Raw genomic sequence first — 14,621 nt, 5'->3', positions numbered from 1 at the left:
GCGGAACCTACATTCAGAACGCTGGAATAAGGAGTTGAATGATATTATTATCATCAATCAATATTGAAATCTATATAAATCAAGGACTATTTTGGCCCTCCACTTGCTTGAGAAATCCAGCAACTCGGTTCATGAAGCCATCTTGGTCCGGACCACCTCTCCCGTCGCTTTCCACTGCCTGCAAGAGATGCTCCAATAAGGCATCAACGGATTCAAGATCCATACCCGTGCTATATGCAATAACCTGCTTGTACTTCCGCTCCAGTACGGAGCTTCTGCCTTGCAGCATTGACGACTGGGCAAGAAGATAATCCCTGTTCCGTTTGTAGGCTGCTATGCGGGCACGGATAATGCTTTTTGACGGCAAGTACGGTGCCGAAGGATTACCCATGGCATTCGCAGGGATTATAAACGGCGCATCGGCGTCAATAGCAACAACACCCCCGTTAAGCTGACTCGGCTTGTCGTCCCTCTGGTACGTCCCATTCAAGGATGGAAGAGGAGGTTCCTCGTGATCTTCGACGGCGCGAGCCAAATTTCGACATCGCTGTTGACTGTCAACAAGTTGCTTTGCATGCTCATGAGTGTTCTCGAGACACCGGCGAAGATCAGCCAGCTGCCGAGTTGCAGCTCGCAATCGTGTATTGACAGCCTCCCATTCAGCGTGTTTCGCGTGAACTTCTCGATTAAATTCTCCGTCTAGTCCGTCCATCATTGAGATCATTGCTAGAAAGACAACACCGTTAGTAAAATTCTTTGAAGGAATGCATTGGAAGACGTACAATCGCGGATGCTCTTGCTTTCTTGCGCGACAAAAGCCGATACCATGGGCGGAAGACAAGGTGTGATCAGCGGATCAGGCAACATGGACCCAATTCCGAAATCCGCAGCGCGCAACCCAGCTCTATTCGCAATGTTCGGGTCTGCGCCAACATCTAGCAGTTGTTGAACTAACCCTTTGTTGCCGATCCGAGCGGCAATATTCAATGGCGTGTCGCCATTCTTGTCTCTGGCCGATACGACTTCCTTGACAAACTTGGTTATCTGGCCCTGGCGAACAATCCATTCCATGATGCATTCCAGATAATACCTGCTCGCGGCACTGCGACCTTTGATACCGGCGGTGAGCGCTACATGATGCAACACGTTGCGTCCCTGTATATCGGAAAGACCGATGGAGGATTGCAAGACATTCAGCAAGACCGGAAAAGTTGCCTGGTCCAAGTTATTTGTTACGAGGACGGCACGAATCAACGCAGTTTCACCAGCATCATTGACTCGACAGGGATTTGCTCCCCTCCCAATGAGACCTTGCACAATGGGCATCCTAGCCAATGCGGATGCCCAGTGCAAAGCCGTGTGACCGAGCTCGTCAATAGGAACATCAATGTCGAGATCTTCTAAGGTCGGCTCGGATAAGATAGGAGGTATATGGTTGGTATCACCGTTCAGGAAAATACCGGTCAGCAGCTCCTTGGACCTTTCATAATGGCGAGCCATCGCAGGTGCAAGCGGTGCAAGTGGTGCGGGCTCCACAGATTCTTCCGGACGATCAGATGCTGGGAGGTTTTCATGAACAGGAGAGGTCCTGCGGCGCTTGGGCGCACGATCATGATCTCCTTGAGAAAGGTGCCCGAGGTCAGGACCATGTCCATTCAGGCGAGGAGCCGACGGTTCAGCAGACGATGCAACGCCGCTATGCTTGATGGAAGTCGCCTTTTCCGTAGATGACCTCGTGTACACAGGTGCGGAGGGTGGTCTCCCAAATGTAATGGGCGCCGGAGACCCTAGAGATGCCGAAGTAATATTCGAGTCGCTACGCTTCAGAGGCGTAGGCGCTGCATTCCCTTTCTTCATTTGCAGATTTTGCCTCTTGCGAAGTTGTTCCTTGGTAGGCGTCGATTCTGCGACGCCGATAGCGCTGATATCAAATTCAAACAAGGGTCGCAGAACATGCTCTACCCCAAATTTGTGAGCGAGCTTCTTTCCATCCTCAAAGTTAACCCTAAGAAGAAGAGGTCAGATGATGCGACGACAAAATCTCGCGCGAGAACATACCAGGTCCCTTGAAACTTTCCCGCACCACCCTGAACCTTTTCGTGTTCGACGGTCATCTCCCCGAGTAACTTTGTTCTTTGGCCCTTCTCAATCCCGGCTACCTTGAGAATCTGGGTGGCATTGAGGTAGGAATCTGCAGCTCTTCTCATACAGGCAACATCTCTGCACATCATCTCAAAAACGGGCACGCCAGAGTAGGAGGCCTATTGCAATACGATATCAGCTACAACTCATGATCCCGACATGCGGAGTACGAACGGTGCAGATCTCGGCGTGCGCAGCTGGCGGAGCAGCAGCGGCAGCGGCAGACGGCGGCGGAGGAGTGGCGACAGCAGGGGTCGCGGACATTGCTCGTGACGGGGTGTTCCGGTCCATCGGTCGCTGGTGCTCGTCTGCTCACGGCGGCGCGCTCTGTCGTCTACCGCTATATACCGTACGCGCGCGCGGCCAGGGAGACGCGTCGGCAGGGGCACTGCGCATCTGTGTATATGGGTGGGTACATGACGTGGAAGGAACTCGATCATCTTACATACAGGAGGTACGCTGCTGCTACACTTAGAGACCCTTGCCGTACTGCGTCTTCTCGTAGAACACGTTCAGCGACGCGACAATCTTCTCCAATGCCCCGAGCCACTGCTGCAATTGCTGTTGCACCTTGGCCTGGTCACTGCCGAGCTTCTCGTAGAAATCTTTTCGGTAAGGGCACGCCTTCATCGCCAGCTGCAGTAGAAGAGTAGATGTTAGCTTCAGGTAGAAGAAAAGCACGGCTGGGCGTTGGCATACCGAGAAGACAGGACGGACGAGCATAGAGTGGTGCTTTCGCAGGGTGCTCTCATAGGCCTTGGTGAAGCTGGTAGACAACTCCTCGGCAGAGTTGTCCACGTTACGGCGCAGAGCTGCTGCGGTAAAGGAAAGACCGCTATATCTCCACGCATGAGTAAAGTCAACGTAACTCGAATAACAAGGACGACTGACCGAGTCAACCACAGCAAACCCTGGGTGGCAGTGCGGTTCTTTTCCTTAACTTCGTTCTCGACCAAGCTCTCTAGGGTCATTGAAGTCGAAGGGTGGGCGAGCTGCCTATCCCTGATTTTCTAAGGGGCGATCATGTAAGACTTTGAAGCCAATGGTGGCGATGGAGAAGAGTCAAGGTTACCTTGACGTTACCAGTCATGTCCTTCTGAACCACAGAGAAAGCGGCAGAGCCAATCAGGTCTGATGAAGAAGAGTCAGTCAAATCAGTCGTACGCCGAAGGAAGAGCAGACGCTGTAAATACCGAACATGGAGACCAAGCCCTCGGAGGCTTCCAAAAATTCAGCGGTGTTGATGCCAGACTCATCAATAGAGACATCAACGTATGAGCGGCGCAGGTTGTCAAAGAAGTCAGGCATGATTGCAATTGTTCGAGATAAATGCTCCAATGCTTGTTGATCGATTGTATGCTCGGGGTCCAGTGAGCTGCATGTGGTGTTTACAGTTGGCGCGCGTCATACGAGGAGGTGCCTTGTACGGTACGTCGCGGGCGCCAGTGCCGACTCCGTGAAGAGAGGACCAAGGAGGAACCCCAGCATACATCCCCTACATGATCCGTCCATGAAGAAAATCGGCAAACCAATGGAGAGAAGCGACCCGGAACCATTTGATCCTTTGAAGTTCCTGCCAGATGACTCGCTGACGGCTTGCCGTTTGCAGCACGCACATCCGAACCACCTTCATGCAACGACGAGACGGGTATTCATCGGCCCCGTACCTAAAGGCTGGGTTCAGCACCACCGAAAGTCATGGTACGGGTCTTTCAACTATCACAAGAAAGCAGCAAGCTTCACGCTGGACGAGACAGGTGGTTTGCATGAGTATCATTCACGTCAAGGATGTCAAAATCCCTCCCCACTGGCGCCGCGACAAAGTAGCGAAACGGAGGACGACATGGCTATTATTCCCCCCGATGAACATGAACAATCCGACCAAGCGCCGGCTCGTCTGCTACCTACACCCATTCAGTCGGGAGAAGGTCGAAGAACGGCCAGTAATATGTCGGGCCAGTCATTCAGGACGGCCGCTGAATCATTCGCGGATGTTTCCGGAGATTCCGAGTCAGATCAAGATGAAGATGGCAACCAGTCATGGAATAGTAATCGGGCCACGTCGGAAGCAGAACATCACGTTCAGCAGTTTCGTACCTTGTCTGTCAAACAGTCGACGCTTCCCTCTGCTATGAGGTCGCATCTCAAGGGCGGAACGGTGCAAAAGGTTACGCGCTTTTCTGACAGTGTCGAACGGCCCGAATTGTCTCTCTCAGCGCCTTCATCGCGCGTGTTGACGGAGAGGCAACCGACGTATGGCTCGGACACGTCTTTACTACCACACGAGACAATCTCAACGCAATCTCCAAGCTCCTGTCTATTATCTCCTCGGAAGGATCGATCTATCGGGGTATCTCAAAAAAGTTTAGTACGCTTCGAAACTGGACCAGGCCAGAACCCAGCACTGGAGGACAGATCGGAAGTCATCGCCTCTATCTCGAAACGGTTTCGAAATCCGTTTAGGAGACAGAAACAGCAGGGTGAGATACTGAAGTTGGATAAGATGCTCCTGCGAATTGCCATCGCACCTGTAGGAGAGCTTCCCGTCACTTTCGATGAACATACAAACAATATTGAGGTGAAAACGTTCATCAAGTGGAGGGAATATCTGGTTGTAGCGCGCGCTGGCGGCAAAAACGGTGCGACAGCGACCATCAAAATTCACAAAAACAGAGTAATTCCGGCTATGGACAAATCCTTTGCGTCTCGACATTCGGAATGGCAAATACCGCTTGATTCCGAAGCCCGTGTGAATTTGTATTCTCATTTGGACAAGGTAGACAACCCCTATGCGTCCTCAATACCATCGTGTTACTGACTTGCTTGCTCAAAAGTCGCTCTGTATCTGGCGCCCTTACAAGAACGGAACCATATTTTATATACTTCGACCAAATTCTGTACCTGACAGTATCGAATGGTATGGGTTTATCCAGCAATGCCTGGGAAGTCATCCAGCGCGATACGCACATATTCACGTTCCGGACCTTGACGTATCGTTTCGAGTTGCGCTCCGATCCAACGCAACGGAAACCGGAAACACGGGTACCGTCGCAGCAACTGGTGCACTTGATGAAGCGGGAAACATCATTGCTGCCAACGGTCGAATCATTACGCCCGACATTCTCACGACCACGTGCCTGAATCTGTTGGAGCAAACGAAGGAATGGGAGGACGTTCTGAAATACTGGAAAGCCAATGAGAAATTGGGGTTATGCTGGAAGAGGTATGACAGAGTTGAGTGGATTCATGGCTCAAATGGTGCACGTCTTATTGGTAAGGTCATGTTGTCCTCCTGCCTGATTAGCTTTATAACTTGTTGCAGGCCAATGGACAATGGCACGAACTCACCAAATCGAACTCCGTCCTAAGACCCACTATCCTACGAGAGTACACGTGAGCCGCTCGGCAGTCTTGGAAGAACCAGAGCCTGTTGAAGGGTTTCTTGTGCGGCTCTCGTCAGCCCGTGGCCGACATGCGCGGTTGGGAAGAATGTTCTATAAGCGACTGTATTTTTCAACCCACGATCACTTGATGTTCTTCTCAAAACCAGGCAGAGCACATCCGGTACGTATGGAGGCAACCTTCGTTACCTGTTCCCTAACACTATGGTCATGATAGCCTCCGCCGCCCGAGGCAACTACAAGACGACGAGCTTTCGTCAGTGGCGGGAACACGCCGAGCCCAGATGAACTTCTATCAGATATGCCACTCATCTATAATATCGCACCATACGACGTGGCATCAAAGGATGGCGAAATCTCGTGGCTCAACCGTACAACCTCGCGTGAAGAGATTCTCCATCGCGACGCCGCAGCAAAGCAGGAGGCAGAGCGCTTATACCAATCGATCAAGTCTGCGGATGGGTACATTGATCTTACTAGGGTGCAGTTTGTCCGCCGTTGTCGACGAGAACCTGCAGGTGTAGATGCTGATGTCGGACGCGGTGAGAGCGTACCTTTTAACGAGGATGGCAGCGATGACACGGGAGAAGATGGCGTTGTTGGAGAGTTCGATGACGATCGGACCTTTGAGATGGTGCTGCTGAAGGGTTTGGTGCTGCGGCTACAGGCATACAACCGTGAGAGCCGGAATGAGTGGATACGGCGATTGAACCTCTTGATCACGTATTGGAAGGCAAGACTCGCGCAAGATCTCACAAGCCTGAAACAAATGAGAGAATCAAACCTCAAGTTGCTTGGTATCGAGCTAGATCAGGAGGGAACTTTCGGACAATCCGCCGACAAATGGGAAGTATCGAGATCTATCACCAATCCTGAACTTTACAACTTTTGCCCTATTAGCTCTTGCAGAGCGATCACGGTAAGAGTCTGTCCGTGCTATTCCGGGATATCTGCTAACGTCGAAAAGATGCGCGGTGTGCTTTTCCGCAAGATGAGGAAGAATGTCGCCTTTGACAAATTCTTCTGCCTCATCACACAGGGCGAATTGCTGATCTATCATCACGTGTATCGCAGTTCTGGCGGATCTGAATCAGCCCATATACATCATGAGCTTCACGCACGTGTTGGACTGAGGGACGCATACGTGAGTGACAGCAATTAACCTTCCAGGATGCTTGATTAACACGTTTTCAAAGGTATATTCCGGCGCCTCGACACAAGGTCTTCTACAAAGCGAATCTGTTGCGGTGCCAAGAATCTACAAGGATGGATGGCAGTCACAAGATGAAGAGACGATGCTCACATTTGTTGTTTGGCGTACGTATTCTATGCTAATACCACCTAATATTGTTGTCGCTAAAACATATATAGAGGGCAGAAGGAGAAAAGTCCTCTCAAGAAACGGCGACAATAACGCAAGAATCCTCAGTTCAGGCGTAAGATCGGTAAGCCGCTTGGGCGTAGCTGGGAAGGGTACCATCTTTAAAACAAGATCTCGACAGGAGCGAGATATGTGGGTAACAGCGCTGCAGCTTGAAATCGAGAGGATGTCCGAGGAGGACCGACATATAAGAATCACAGGCTGAGTTCGTGCACACTGCACGCAGCATTGGTGGAGGGTGTACTTGCCATCATATGATTATGTTTTGAGCTGAGTGTCGTGAATAAAGCGAGGGTCTACCCTTGCTTCTCTGCCTCCGGAGGATACGCCGGACCATCGTGGCCAAATTATGCCTTTGACCTTTGCCTCAATGAGTGTTAACGACACTGGCCCGTAAGTGTTGCTATCGGTTGAATGAAATTGCTCGTCTCCTTCTAGCCAGGCATGTCCAGGTGGTATTTCGACGTAGCTGCTAGGATACGGTTTCCGTGTAACCACAGTATCACCACCCAGACCGACAATGCGCTTGGTTAGTATCTTTCCTGGGTCCAGAGGCGACCTGTTGGAGAACATCAGCGACGCTAAATTGGCTGCATTGATGAAGAAAAGTACCGCAAGACGACAACATCACCAACTTTAAACAAGCTCTCCGGATGCCCGGCCCACCAGGCTTTCAAGTCTCTGAAACCTAGCTTATCAAGAATCACCCAATCTCGCCACAGAAGGTTTGTATCTGGATTGAATGTTGGTCGCATGGATATGCCATTGACTGGACATACCCAGCAGAGGTGATCCTGAACGAAAAAGACCACGGGCACCCAAGATGCGAGGAGTAACGTCTGGCGGAGACGTTGTGTCTAACCGGCGGAGCATATTAGTAAGACAGCTACGAGTGGCTGAGTTGTTTGGTGCTACGTACGAACACCATCCAACTATAGAGAGTCGACTGTATGCTGGCGGTGTACTTACTGTCCGTACATGACGTTTCTGGTGGGTCTGCAACGCGGGGAGTCCCGAAATCCTCTCCAGCCGCGGAACGCGCACGCAGGATCCCGCCAGAACAGCTGTACCACCATAGAACAGCAGCCCAGGACAACCGAATGAATGCCATTGAGCGTGCGGCATGTGAATACACCAGTCGACCATCAGCTGTCGCCAAATGTCCCTCACAAGGCTGGATGGTGCATCTGTCCACCGTCTATGCTCCGGTCAGGTCGTGCTTGATCTGACCAATGCCGTCAAGGAACTCGTCGAGAACGGTGAGTCTCTGCCACCACAGCTGTATGCCGTCGGTGCGTATACTGACATTCGTACTGCAGCCTTGGATGCCAATGCAAGTTACATCGGTGAGCATCTATATGGTAAAGTGTCGTGTATCTGCTGACAACAATCAGAGGTGCGCTTCAAAAACTTTGGTTTAGATTCCATCGAAGTTATCGACAACGGAGCTGGCATACCGGCCGACGACTACGAGAGTATCGGTAGGCCTTACACACGACCCGCGGCCCAGACTCACTGCTCTGACCTTGTATTAGCTCTGAAACATTTTACGTCCAAACTTCGTCAATTCGAAGATCTCACTACCGTCGACACTTTTGGGTTTCGAGGCGAGGCATTGAGTTCTTTGTGTGCTCTTGCGGACGTCTCTATCACAACCTCACAGAAGCATGAGGAACCAAAGGCAACAAAGCTCGAGTTCGAAAAGAACGGACACCTAAAATGTCGATCCATCACCTCTGGTAAGCGAGGGACTTCCGTAACAATCAACCGATTGTTCGAGAGCTTGCCTGTTCGCCGCCGGGAGTTCGAGCGTCATCATAAGCGTGAGTTCACCAAAGCTGTATCATTGTTACAGGCTTACGCCGTCGCCGCTGTGGGCGTCAAGTTTCTTGTAACAAACACTCCCCCGAGCGGGTTAGTATTCCGTGAAAGATTGATGCGCCGGACTTTTCAACTCACAATCTTCATAGGAAGAAAGCTTCGCAAATCAGAACGAATGGTGGGAAACATCTGCGCGACAACATCACTAATGTCTTTGGCGCGAAAGTGATGTCTTCACTCATGCCGGTCGAGTTTGCAACCGAGGATATCGACCTTGAATCGCGTCTCAAGTTTGGTGATCAAAGCAATTCGCCCATCGCCTTGAACGTTTCCGGTTTCATATCAAAACCCGACGTTGGCGAAGGCAGATCCTCTTCTGACCGTCAGTTGTTATTCATCAACAATAGACCATGTGGCCTGTCGAAACTTAGTAGGAGCATCAACGATATCTACGGAGTGTTCAATTCGAATCAGAACCCAGTGTTTGTGCTGAACCTACGACTCCCTTTTGGTATGTCAAAGATACAGTCTCAATTTTGTACATACTGATTGCATGTAGATTCATATGATGTGAACGTCACACCAGACAAGCGGACCATATTTCTGCATGGTGAAGACACTATTGTCGAAACGGTCAAGGTATATTCCCGAAGGACATTCGATGTTGAGATGCTAATTTGACTTTAGTTGAACCTTTTGCAGATTTTTGAGGCATGTAGCCGTCACGTCGCCAGACAGCCTCAGATACCGTATACTGCCGAGGAGTCTACGGAGCTGGTGCCTGAACCCAGCAAACAGCAAAAGGAGTTGCGTACCGACAAGGACAGCCATGCCGATGATACATATCCACGACATCCCTATCAGCATAAGGGAACTTCAGGAGAGGATCCACATCCTACAGTTGTGATACGAAAGCCTTCGAAAGACGACATGAGTGGAGATACCGTTGGTCGCACCTTGAGTGTAAACGTCGAACCTGATGATCTGAAGAGACGATTCAGTAACCGGTCATCATCAATAACGTTAGGCCTGAGTGCAGCAAGTGTCAAGCGGTCGCGGTCTACAATGCCGGATATGGACAATGCTGCAAATGAACTTCTCGGGTCGAAGCGCCGAGCAACCATATCCTCGTTTTTGTCGTCTAACGTGATAGGGGAGGTATCGGGGCTCGGGGAAGCAGAAGAAGGAGGCGAGGAGAACGATGCGCAAAGTTGCATCGGAGCACCAGAAGAAGTTGGACACGAGATTACTGACGAAATCATCTTACCTGCTTCGGAGCAAAGTGAGGGCTGTGATGCTGGCATGGCACAACTTGAGGCGGCAGCTCTTTCTGCGCCGGGCAGCCAGGTCAGGTCAGCAGGGGCATTGTTCGCTGATTCCCCAAGTGTCATTTACAAGCGAGCAGAACCGGCATATCGTAAGCAGCATCCAGACTTGGTAGCTGTTGGTGGTGAACGAAGGGAGCTGTTAGGGGGTGATATGTCACAACCCGACCAGAGTTCAGAGAACCATGACGCTATAGAATCGCCCTTCGATCGGGCTCAAGTTTTGCTTGGCATTGAAAGACCGGCAATTTGGTCAAAAAAGGCTGCGGTCCATGAGCTGTCGTTGGAAGTATCAACCTCCTTGGAAGATGTCAAGCGGAAACTTGGGGCTACCGTCATCACCGGAAGAAAGCCATCTTCTGCTGCAGGCAATGGAAATGACATACTCGAGGATATTACTGCAGACGGAGCAGAAGAGCGGCTTTCCATCTCTGTCACAAAGGCCGACTTCGCTGATATGCGCGTTATCGGACAGTTCAATCTTGGTTTCATTATCGTGGCAAGGGCCCAAATGGAGGACAATCCATCGGCAGATAGAGTTGATGACATATTCATTGTAGATCAGCATGCGAGCGACGAGAAGTACAATTTCGAACGCTTGCAAGCAGAAACAGTTATACAGCACCAGCCGCTGGTTAGGTGAGTATTGCTTTGCATGCTGTGTCGGCAATGAGCTTATAAGTTATAGACCAAAAGCACTGGACCTTACGGCTATTGAAGAGCTAGTCGTGGCGGAGAACCTGGACGTCATCCGACGAAATGGGTTTGAGGTAGGTGTCGATGATAATGGATCCACGGGCAGGAAATGCACGCTTATCGGATTGCCCATGAGCAAAAACACGATTTTTACGGTCAAGGGTTTGTGGTGCGTGCAGTTTGAAAGTCTGGCGAAGCTAATACGTGAATCGCAGATTTGGAAGAATTGATACACGCGATACAGGAGCGTCCTTCTCAAGATGTCCGTTGCTCAAAGGCGCGTGCAATGTTTGCAATGCGAGCCTGTCGGAGCAGCGTGATGGTTGGCAAGGCATTGACTCATGAAGCTATGACCAAGATCGTTCGGCACATGGGGGAGCTCGATCAGCCGTGGAATTGTCCACATGGGCGACCTACTCTTCGATCACTGTTGGACCTCGGGAGGGTTGAATGTTGGACTGAGGATCTGGTAAAACGAACACACCAAACTTGACGCATTGCAATAGTCACTTGTGAATTTGAAGAACCCATCATGCCAACGTCTCGTGCACGGGCTTGACTTGTGCGTACGTGTAAACAGTAATTAGCATACCTAACCCACCCATAAACTCCTTAACCAAAATCCCAGTTACGCCAAAAGAAAGATTCGCAGATTTCATAACGAGAGGAAGTCCCAAAAATTGTTGGCACTAAAGTACTTGCCATATTTGTTCTCAATATTGAGCGGACGCACATCTTTGTTGTCCAGAGTGCCTGCAGAGGTACATCAGCAACCAGTCCGGCGGGAAATAGAAAGTTTACGTACGGATATGAGCTTTCGCAAACCCTCCAGCGCCATCTTCCTCCAAGTCGATACCCAGGTTGCGATACACCCTCAACTTCAATACTGCAATGTTGTCCGCAGCTGCTTTGGCAGAGGAATCACCTGATGGATCTTCTTGTTCCAAGGCAATAAGTTCGTCCTTTAGTCTCTGTAACTTTGCCTCCTCAGACTGAAGCTCAGACTCAACGTCGTTGATTGACTTGGCGAGGGAGAACTTCTGTCTGTCTGCTGCAAGCATTGACGAGGCATGTTCTTCTCTTGAGGGGGAATTTACAAGAGAATCATATGTTGATTTTTCCAGAGTGAGAGCTCGCAAAAGCTCTATCATGATGAAGTTAGAATGATACGTATAACCATCAAGACTGGCTACATACCTTTCAAAGCGAGTCGCGTCTCGTCACGTCGTCTTTCCCTAGACTCTGCGATATCGCGGAAGCCATCTTGAATGCGGGCAATTGCGGACAGGTCCGACGAGGTCTGAAAGCCAGCAATAGTCTGCTGAATGAGGGCTGTAGGGGATTCCATTTGGTGTTGAGGTCGCGATGGATGCTGTTTGCGGGTTTGTTTACATCGAGAGCCGCCCCTGGGTCGCGCCTGCACCCGCCACAGCACAGAGCAACGACGTAACCGCCTCCGCTCTCTCAGTACTCCACCAAGCTCCGTCGGTTTCGTGGAAATGACGCTTCCTTGTATGTCGAACGCTTTTCTCATAGCGAGGTCTGCTGACGGTGAACATTCTAGACGCCGCAGACGCAGAAACACCTCTTAAGGAGGACGAGATCGAAGTCCTTCGCCGTCAATACCATCATCAACTTGAGTCGAACCATGTAACTGTGCAAACGAAATTCAACTACGCTTGGGGCTTGGTAAAGAGCACCAAACGCGAGGAGCAGGCCGAAGGTGTTAGGCTATTGACAGGTAGGCTTCAAGTCTTCTTCCTCAAAGAAAACGCATGTCTAAATGACTTGACAGACATATTTCGTGATGCTCCAGAAAGACGACGCGAGTGTCTATACTACCTTGCTCTTGGTCACTACAAACTCGGAAACTACGTCGAGGCGAGGAGGTATAACGAGCAGTTGCTGCATAAGGAGCCCAGAAATATGCAAGCTGCCAGCTTGATGAGTCTGATAGACGATCGCGTAGCCAAGGAGGGATACGTGGGGATCGCTATAGTTGGCGGCGCAATTGCAGTGGGTGGGTTATTGCTGGGTACGCTCTTTAAGAAGGCAAGAAGATGATTCGAGGTTCTTGGGATTCAATGAGGCGCAGACATGGTAAACGGGTCGTTTTATGGGGTATTATAGGAGTTCTGTCATTTTTGTTTTCGACTTGGAAATATATTCCAGATACCAACTGGGCTCGTACAACCGGTATGCCTTCTTACTGTATCAGCGTTATCGTGCAGCCGCAGCCGCAGCGCACTGCAGGTGTTGGTTGTACTTGAGCGAACTCTGGGGCGACGGCGACGGCGACGGTGACGGAAACCTTGTTGTCTCCAGCATACAGCCCCGTTGCCGTTGTAAATATGAGCGAGTCTGAGCCAAGCCAGGCTCTGTATTACTGTCATGAGTGTCAAGATGAGTGGAACGCACAAGAAACGGATGTCGGAATGCCATGTCCAAGGTGCGGCTCAGGTGTGTAGCCCGTCGCTTGTCCTCCATGAATGCGTGTTGAACGACGAATAGACTTCACCGAAGTGATCGATCAAGGCGCAGATCCTCGTGATCTACTACACGATGATGGAGACGACTTTGAGGACGATGATGAATACGACGACGATGAAGATGTTGACGGACTTGGCTTTAATGTTGCTGGGCCTGGAGGCATGCCGCCCTTCATGTTTGGGAATATCGCTGGCAATAATACCGATCATGGACCGAATCGTGAAATGATGGGAATGTTGCAAGGTTTGTTGCAGCAGTTCATCGGCGGCCGACAGCCTCCTCCGAGGGCTGACTCAAATGAAAATGGACATACTACCTCTGTAGATATGCCAGCGCAGCCTCAACAGGCCGCTGGCGCAAATGTGCAGTTTACTTTTGGCAGTATGGCGGCCGGGTTGGGTGTGGCGGGTACTGGACGTGGTGACAGACAAGAAAATGGCTCCGGGCATGTCCCCGTGACGGACTTGTCGACCTTCCTACAGCAGGCCTTTGGTGCTCTTGCGGGAGGGCCCGCGGACGGGGGTTTTGCCTTTGGTGGTGGAAATGGTCAAGCAGGAGGAGGTCTGGGAAGAAATCTGGGAGACTACGTTTTTGTACGGGCGTCTTGTCATACAGCAGGATGATGATCGCTAACAACTTTTCCTAGTCTAACCGTGGTTTCGATGAAGTGGTTTCCCGCTTGATGGAGCAGCATCAGGGTTCCGACGCTCCGCCTCCAACGCCGGAATATGTTATCAATGCAATCCCTGCGTTTTTAGTGGACGAGAATATCGCCAAATCAGAATGGGATTGTGCCGTTTGCAAGGACGATTGGCAAATTGGAGAAACCGCTCTACGACTGCCTTGCAGTCACTGCTTTCACGACCAGGTACAAATCTGCGTCGCTAATATCACGCGTAGGCTAACAGTGGTTGTAGTGCATAAAGCCATGGCTTAAGGTGAACAGTACTTGTCCCGTATGTCGTTCCTCCGTGCTCGGGTCGGGTACCGCGCAAAGATCTGCCGAACAGGCAGGGGGATCAAGTGTGGAAGGTGTTACAGTTGCTACACAAGCTTCTTCGAGCACATCACACCAGATGCCAGGCTCTTATCCTGCTAGTGCATCAGCCCCTGATATATTGGAACAAGACGATCTAGACTGATGATTGTCTTCTGTATAACACGGGCGCTGGTTGAAGCATATGGAGTAGGTGTTATTGATTAAAGCCCTCGGCTACGGAGGGAAGCATTCGAATTAAATACATCCTCGCCAATGCATTGAAAGACGAGAGCAATTGTACTCAAGTTCAAGCCTTAGATGTCGTCAAAATGATACCGATGCCTACAGTAAACCGGTTATGTAACAGGTAATAAAAGCGTACCGTG

At 50.6% G+C, this 14,621-nt stretch overlaps 8 protein-coding genes across 8 annotated transcripts; 4 read left to right on the top strand and 4 right to left on the bottom strand.

Annotated features, from left to right (window-relative positions):
• Positions 1-79: 79 nt before the first annotated feature.
• On the bottom strand, positions 80-2,383 carry SAICODRAFT_90167 (apses-domain-containing protein; the record flags this gene model as incomplete). Its single annotated transcript, XM_019171683.1, has 4 exons — positions 2,317-2,383; positions 2,059-2,261; positions 783-2,005; positions 80-726 (listed from the first exon to the last, which is right to left on the bottom strand). Exons 2-4 carry the CDS (start codon positions 2,229-2,231, stop codon positions 80-82), a joined length of 2,043 nt encoding a protein of 680 aa, XP_019025573.1. The 5' UTR covers positions 2,232-2,261; positions 2,317-2,383.
• Positions 2,384-2,611: 228 nt separating this feature from the next.
• SAICODRAFT_77915 (glycolipid transfer protein) lies at positions 2,612-3,515 on the bottom strand (the record flags this gene model as incomplete). Its single annotated transcript, XM_019171089.1, has 5 exons — positions 3,336-3,515; positions 3,215-3,273; positions 3,034-3,152; positions 2,842-2,977; positions 2,612-2,778 (listed from the first exon to the last, which is right to left on the bottom strand). Exons 1-5 carry the CDS (start codon positions 3,448-3,450, stop codon positions 2,614-2,616), a joined length of 594 nt encoding a protein of 197 aa, XP_019025572.1. The 5' UTR covers positions 3,451-3,515.
• A 158-nt stretch (positions 3,516-3,673) lies between these two features.
• Positions 3,674-7,129, top strand: SAICODRAFT_54524 (uncharacterized protein; the record flags this gene model as incomplete). The annotated part of the gene is made up of 7 exons (XM_019169292.1): positions 3,674-4,918; positions 4,977-5,415; positions 5,465-5,706; positions 5,761-6,462; positions 6,511-6,687; positions 6,740-6,860; positions 6,915-7,129. The coding sequence occupies 7 exons, from the start codon at positions 3,674-3,676 to the stop codon at positions 7,127-7,129; spliced, it is 3,141 nt and encodes a 1,046-aa protein (XP_019025571.1).
• Positions 7,130-7,182: 53 nt separating this feature from the next.
• On the bottom strand, positions 7,183-7,905 carry SAICODRAFT_90159 (LexA/Signal peptidase; the record flags this gene model as incomplete). The annotated part of the gene is made up of 3 exons (XM_019171682.1): positions 7,844-7,905; positions 7,537-7,781; positions 7,183-7,483 (listed from the first exon to the last, which is right to left on the bottom strand). The coding sequence occupies exons 1-3, from the start codon at positions 7,850-7,852 to the stop codon at positions 7,183-7,185; spliced, it is 555 nt and encodes a 184-aa protein (XP_019025570.1). The 5' UTR covers positions 7,853-7,905.
• Positions 7,906-8,083: 178 nt separating this feature from the next.
• On the top strand, positions 8,084-11,259 carry SAICODRAFT_54777 (DNA mismatch repair protein MutL; the record flags this gene model as incomplete). Its single annotated transcript, XM_019169318.1, has 9 exons — positions 8,084-8,183; positions 8,244-8,270; positions 8,319-8,405; positions 8,460-8,838; positions 8,895-9,256; positions 9,305-9,384; positions 9,433-10,709; positions 10,759-10,928; positions 10,982-11,259. 9 exons carry the CDS (start codon positions 8,084-8,086, stop codon positions 11,257-11,259), a joined length of 2,760 nt encoding a protein of 919 aa, XP_019025569.1.
• Positions 11,259-12,139, bottom strand: SAICODRAFT_77904 (Spc24-domain-containing protein). Its single transcript, XM_019171088.1, has 3 exons — positions 11,964-12,139; positions 11,572-11,910; positions 11,259-11,519 (listed from the first exon to the last, which is right to left on the bottom strand). Exons 1-3 carry the CDS (start codon positions 12,112-12,114, stop codon positions 11,422-11,424), a joined length of 588 nt encoding a protein of 195 aa, XP_019025568.1. The 5' UTR covers positions 12,115-12,139; the 3' UTR covers positions 11,259-11,421.
• A 118-nt stretch (positions 12,140-12,257) lies between these two features.
• SAICODRAFT_90149 (mitochondrial fission 1 protein) lies at positions 12,258-12,830 on the top strand (the record flags this gene model as incomplete). The annotated part of the gene is made up of 3 exons (XM_019171681.1): positions 12,258-12,278; positions 12,331-12,507; positions 12,562-12,830. Exons 1-3 carry the CDS (start codon positions 12,266-12,268, stop codon positions 12,828-12,830), a joined length of 459 nt encoding a protein of 152 aa, XP_019025567.1. The 5' UTR covers positions 12,258-12,265.
• A 179-nt stretch (positions 12,831-13,009) lies between these two features.
• On the top strand, positions 13,010-14,575 carry SAICODRAFT_210652 (uncharacterized protein). Its single transcript, XM_019166370.1, has 4 exons — positions 13,010-13,226; positions 13,290-13,849; positions 13,903-14,124; positions 14,174-14,575. The coding sequence occupies exons 1-4, from the start codon at positions 13,118-13,120 to the stop codon at positions 14,396-14,398; spliced, it is 1,116 nt and encodes a 371-aa protein (XP_019025566.1). The 5' UTR covers positions 13,010-13,117; the 3' UTR covers positions 14,399-14,575.
• Positions 14,576-14,621: the final 46 nt, after the last annotated feature.

Source organism: Saitoella complicata (genome assembly GCF_001661265.1).
Source record: "Saitoella complicata NRRL Y-17804 unplaced genomic scaffold SAICOscaffold_6, whole genome shotgun sequence".
NCBI lineage: Eukaryota > Fungi > Ascomycota > Saitoellomycetes > Saitoellales > Saitoellaceae > Saitoella > Saitoella complicata.
The sequence above is the reverse complement of the archived record's forward strand: the minus strand, read 5'-3'. Positions and strand labels throughout refer to the sequence as shown.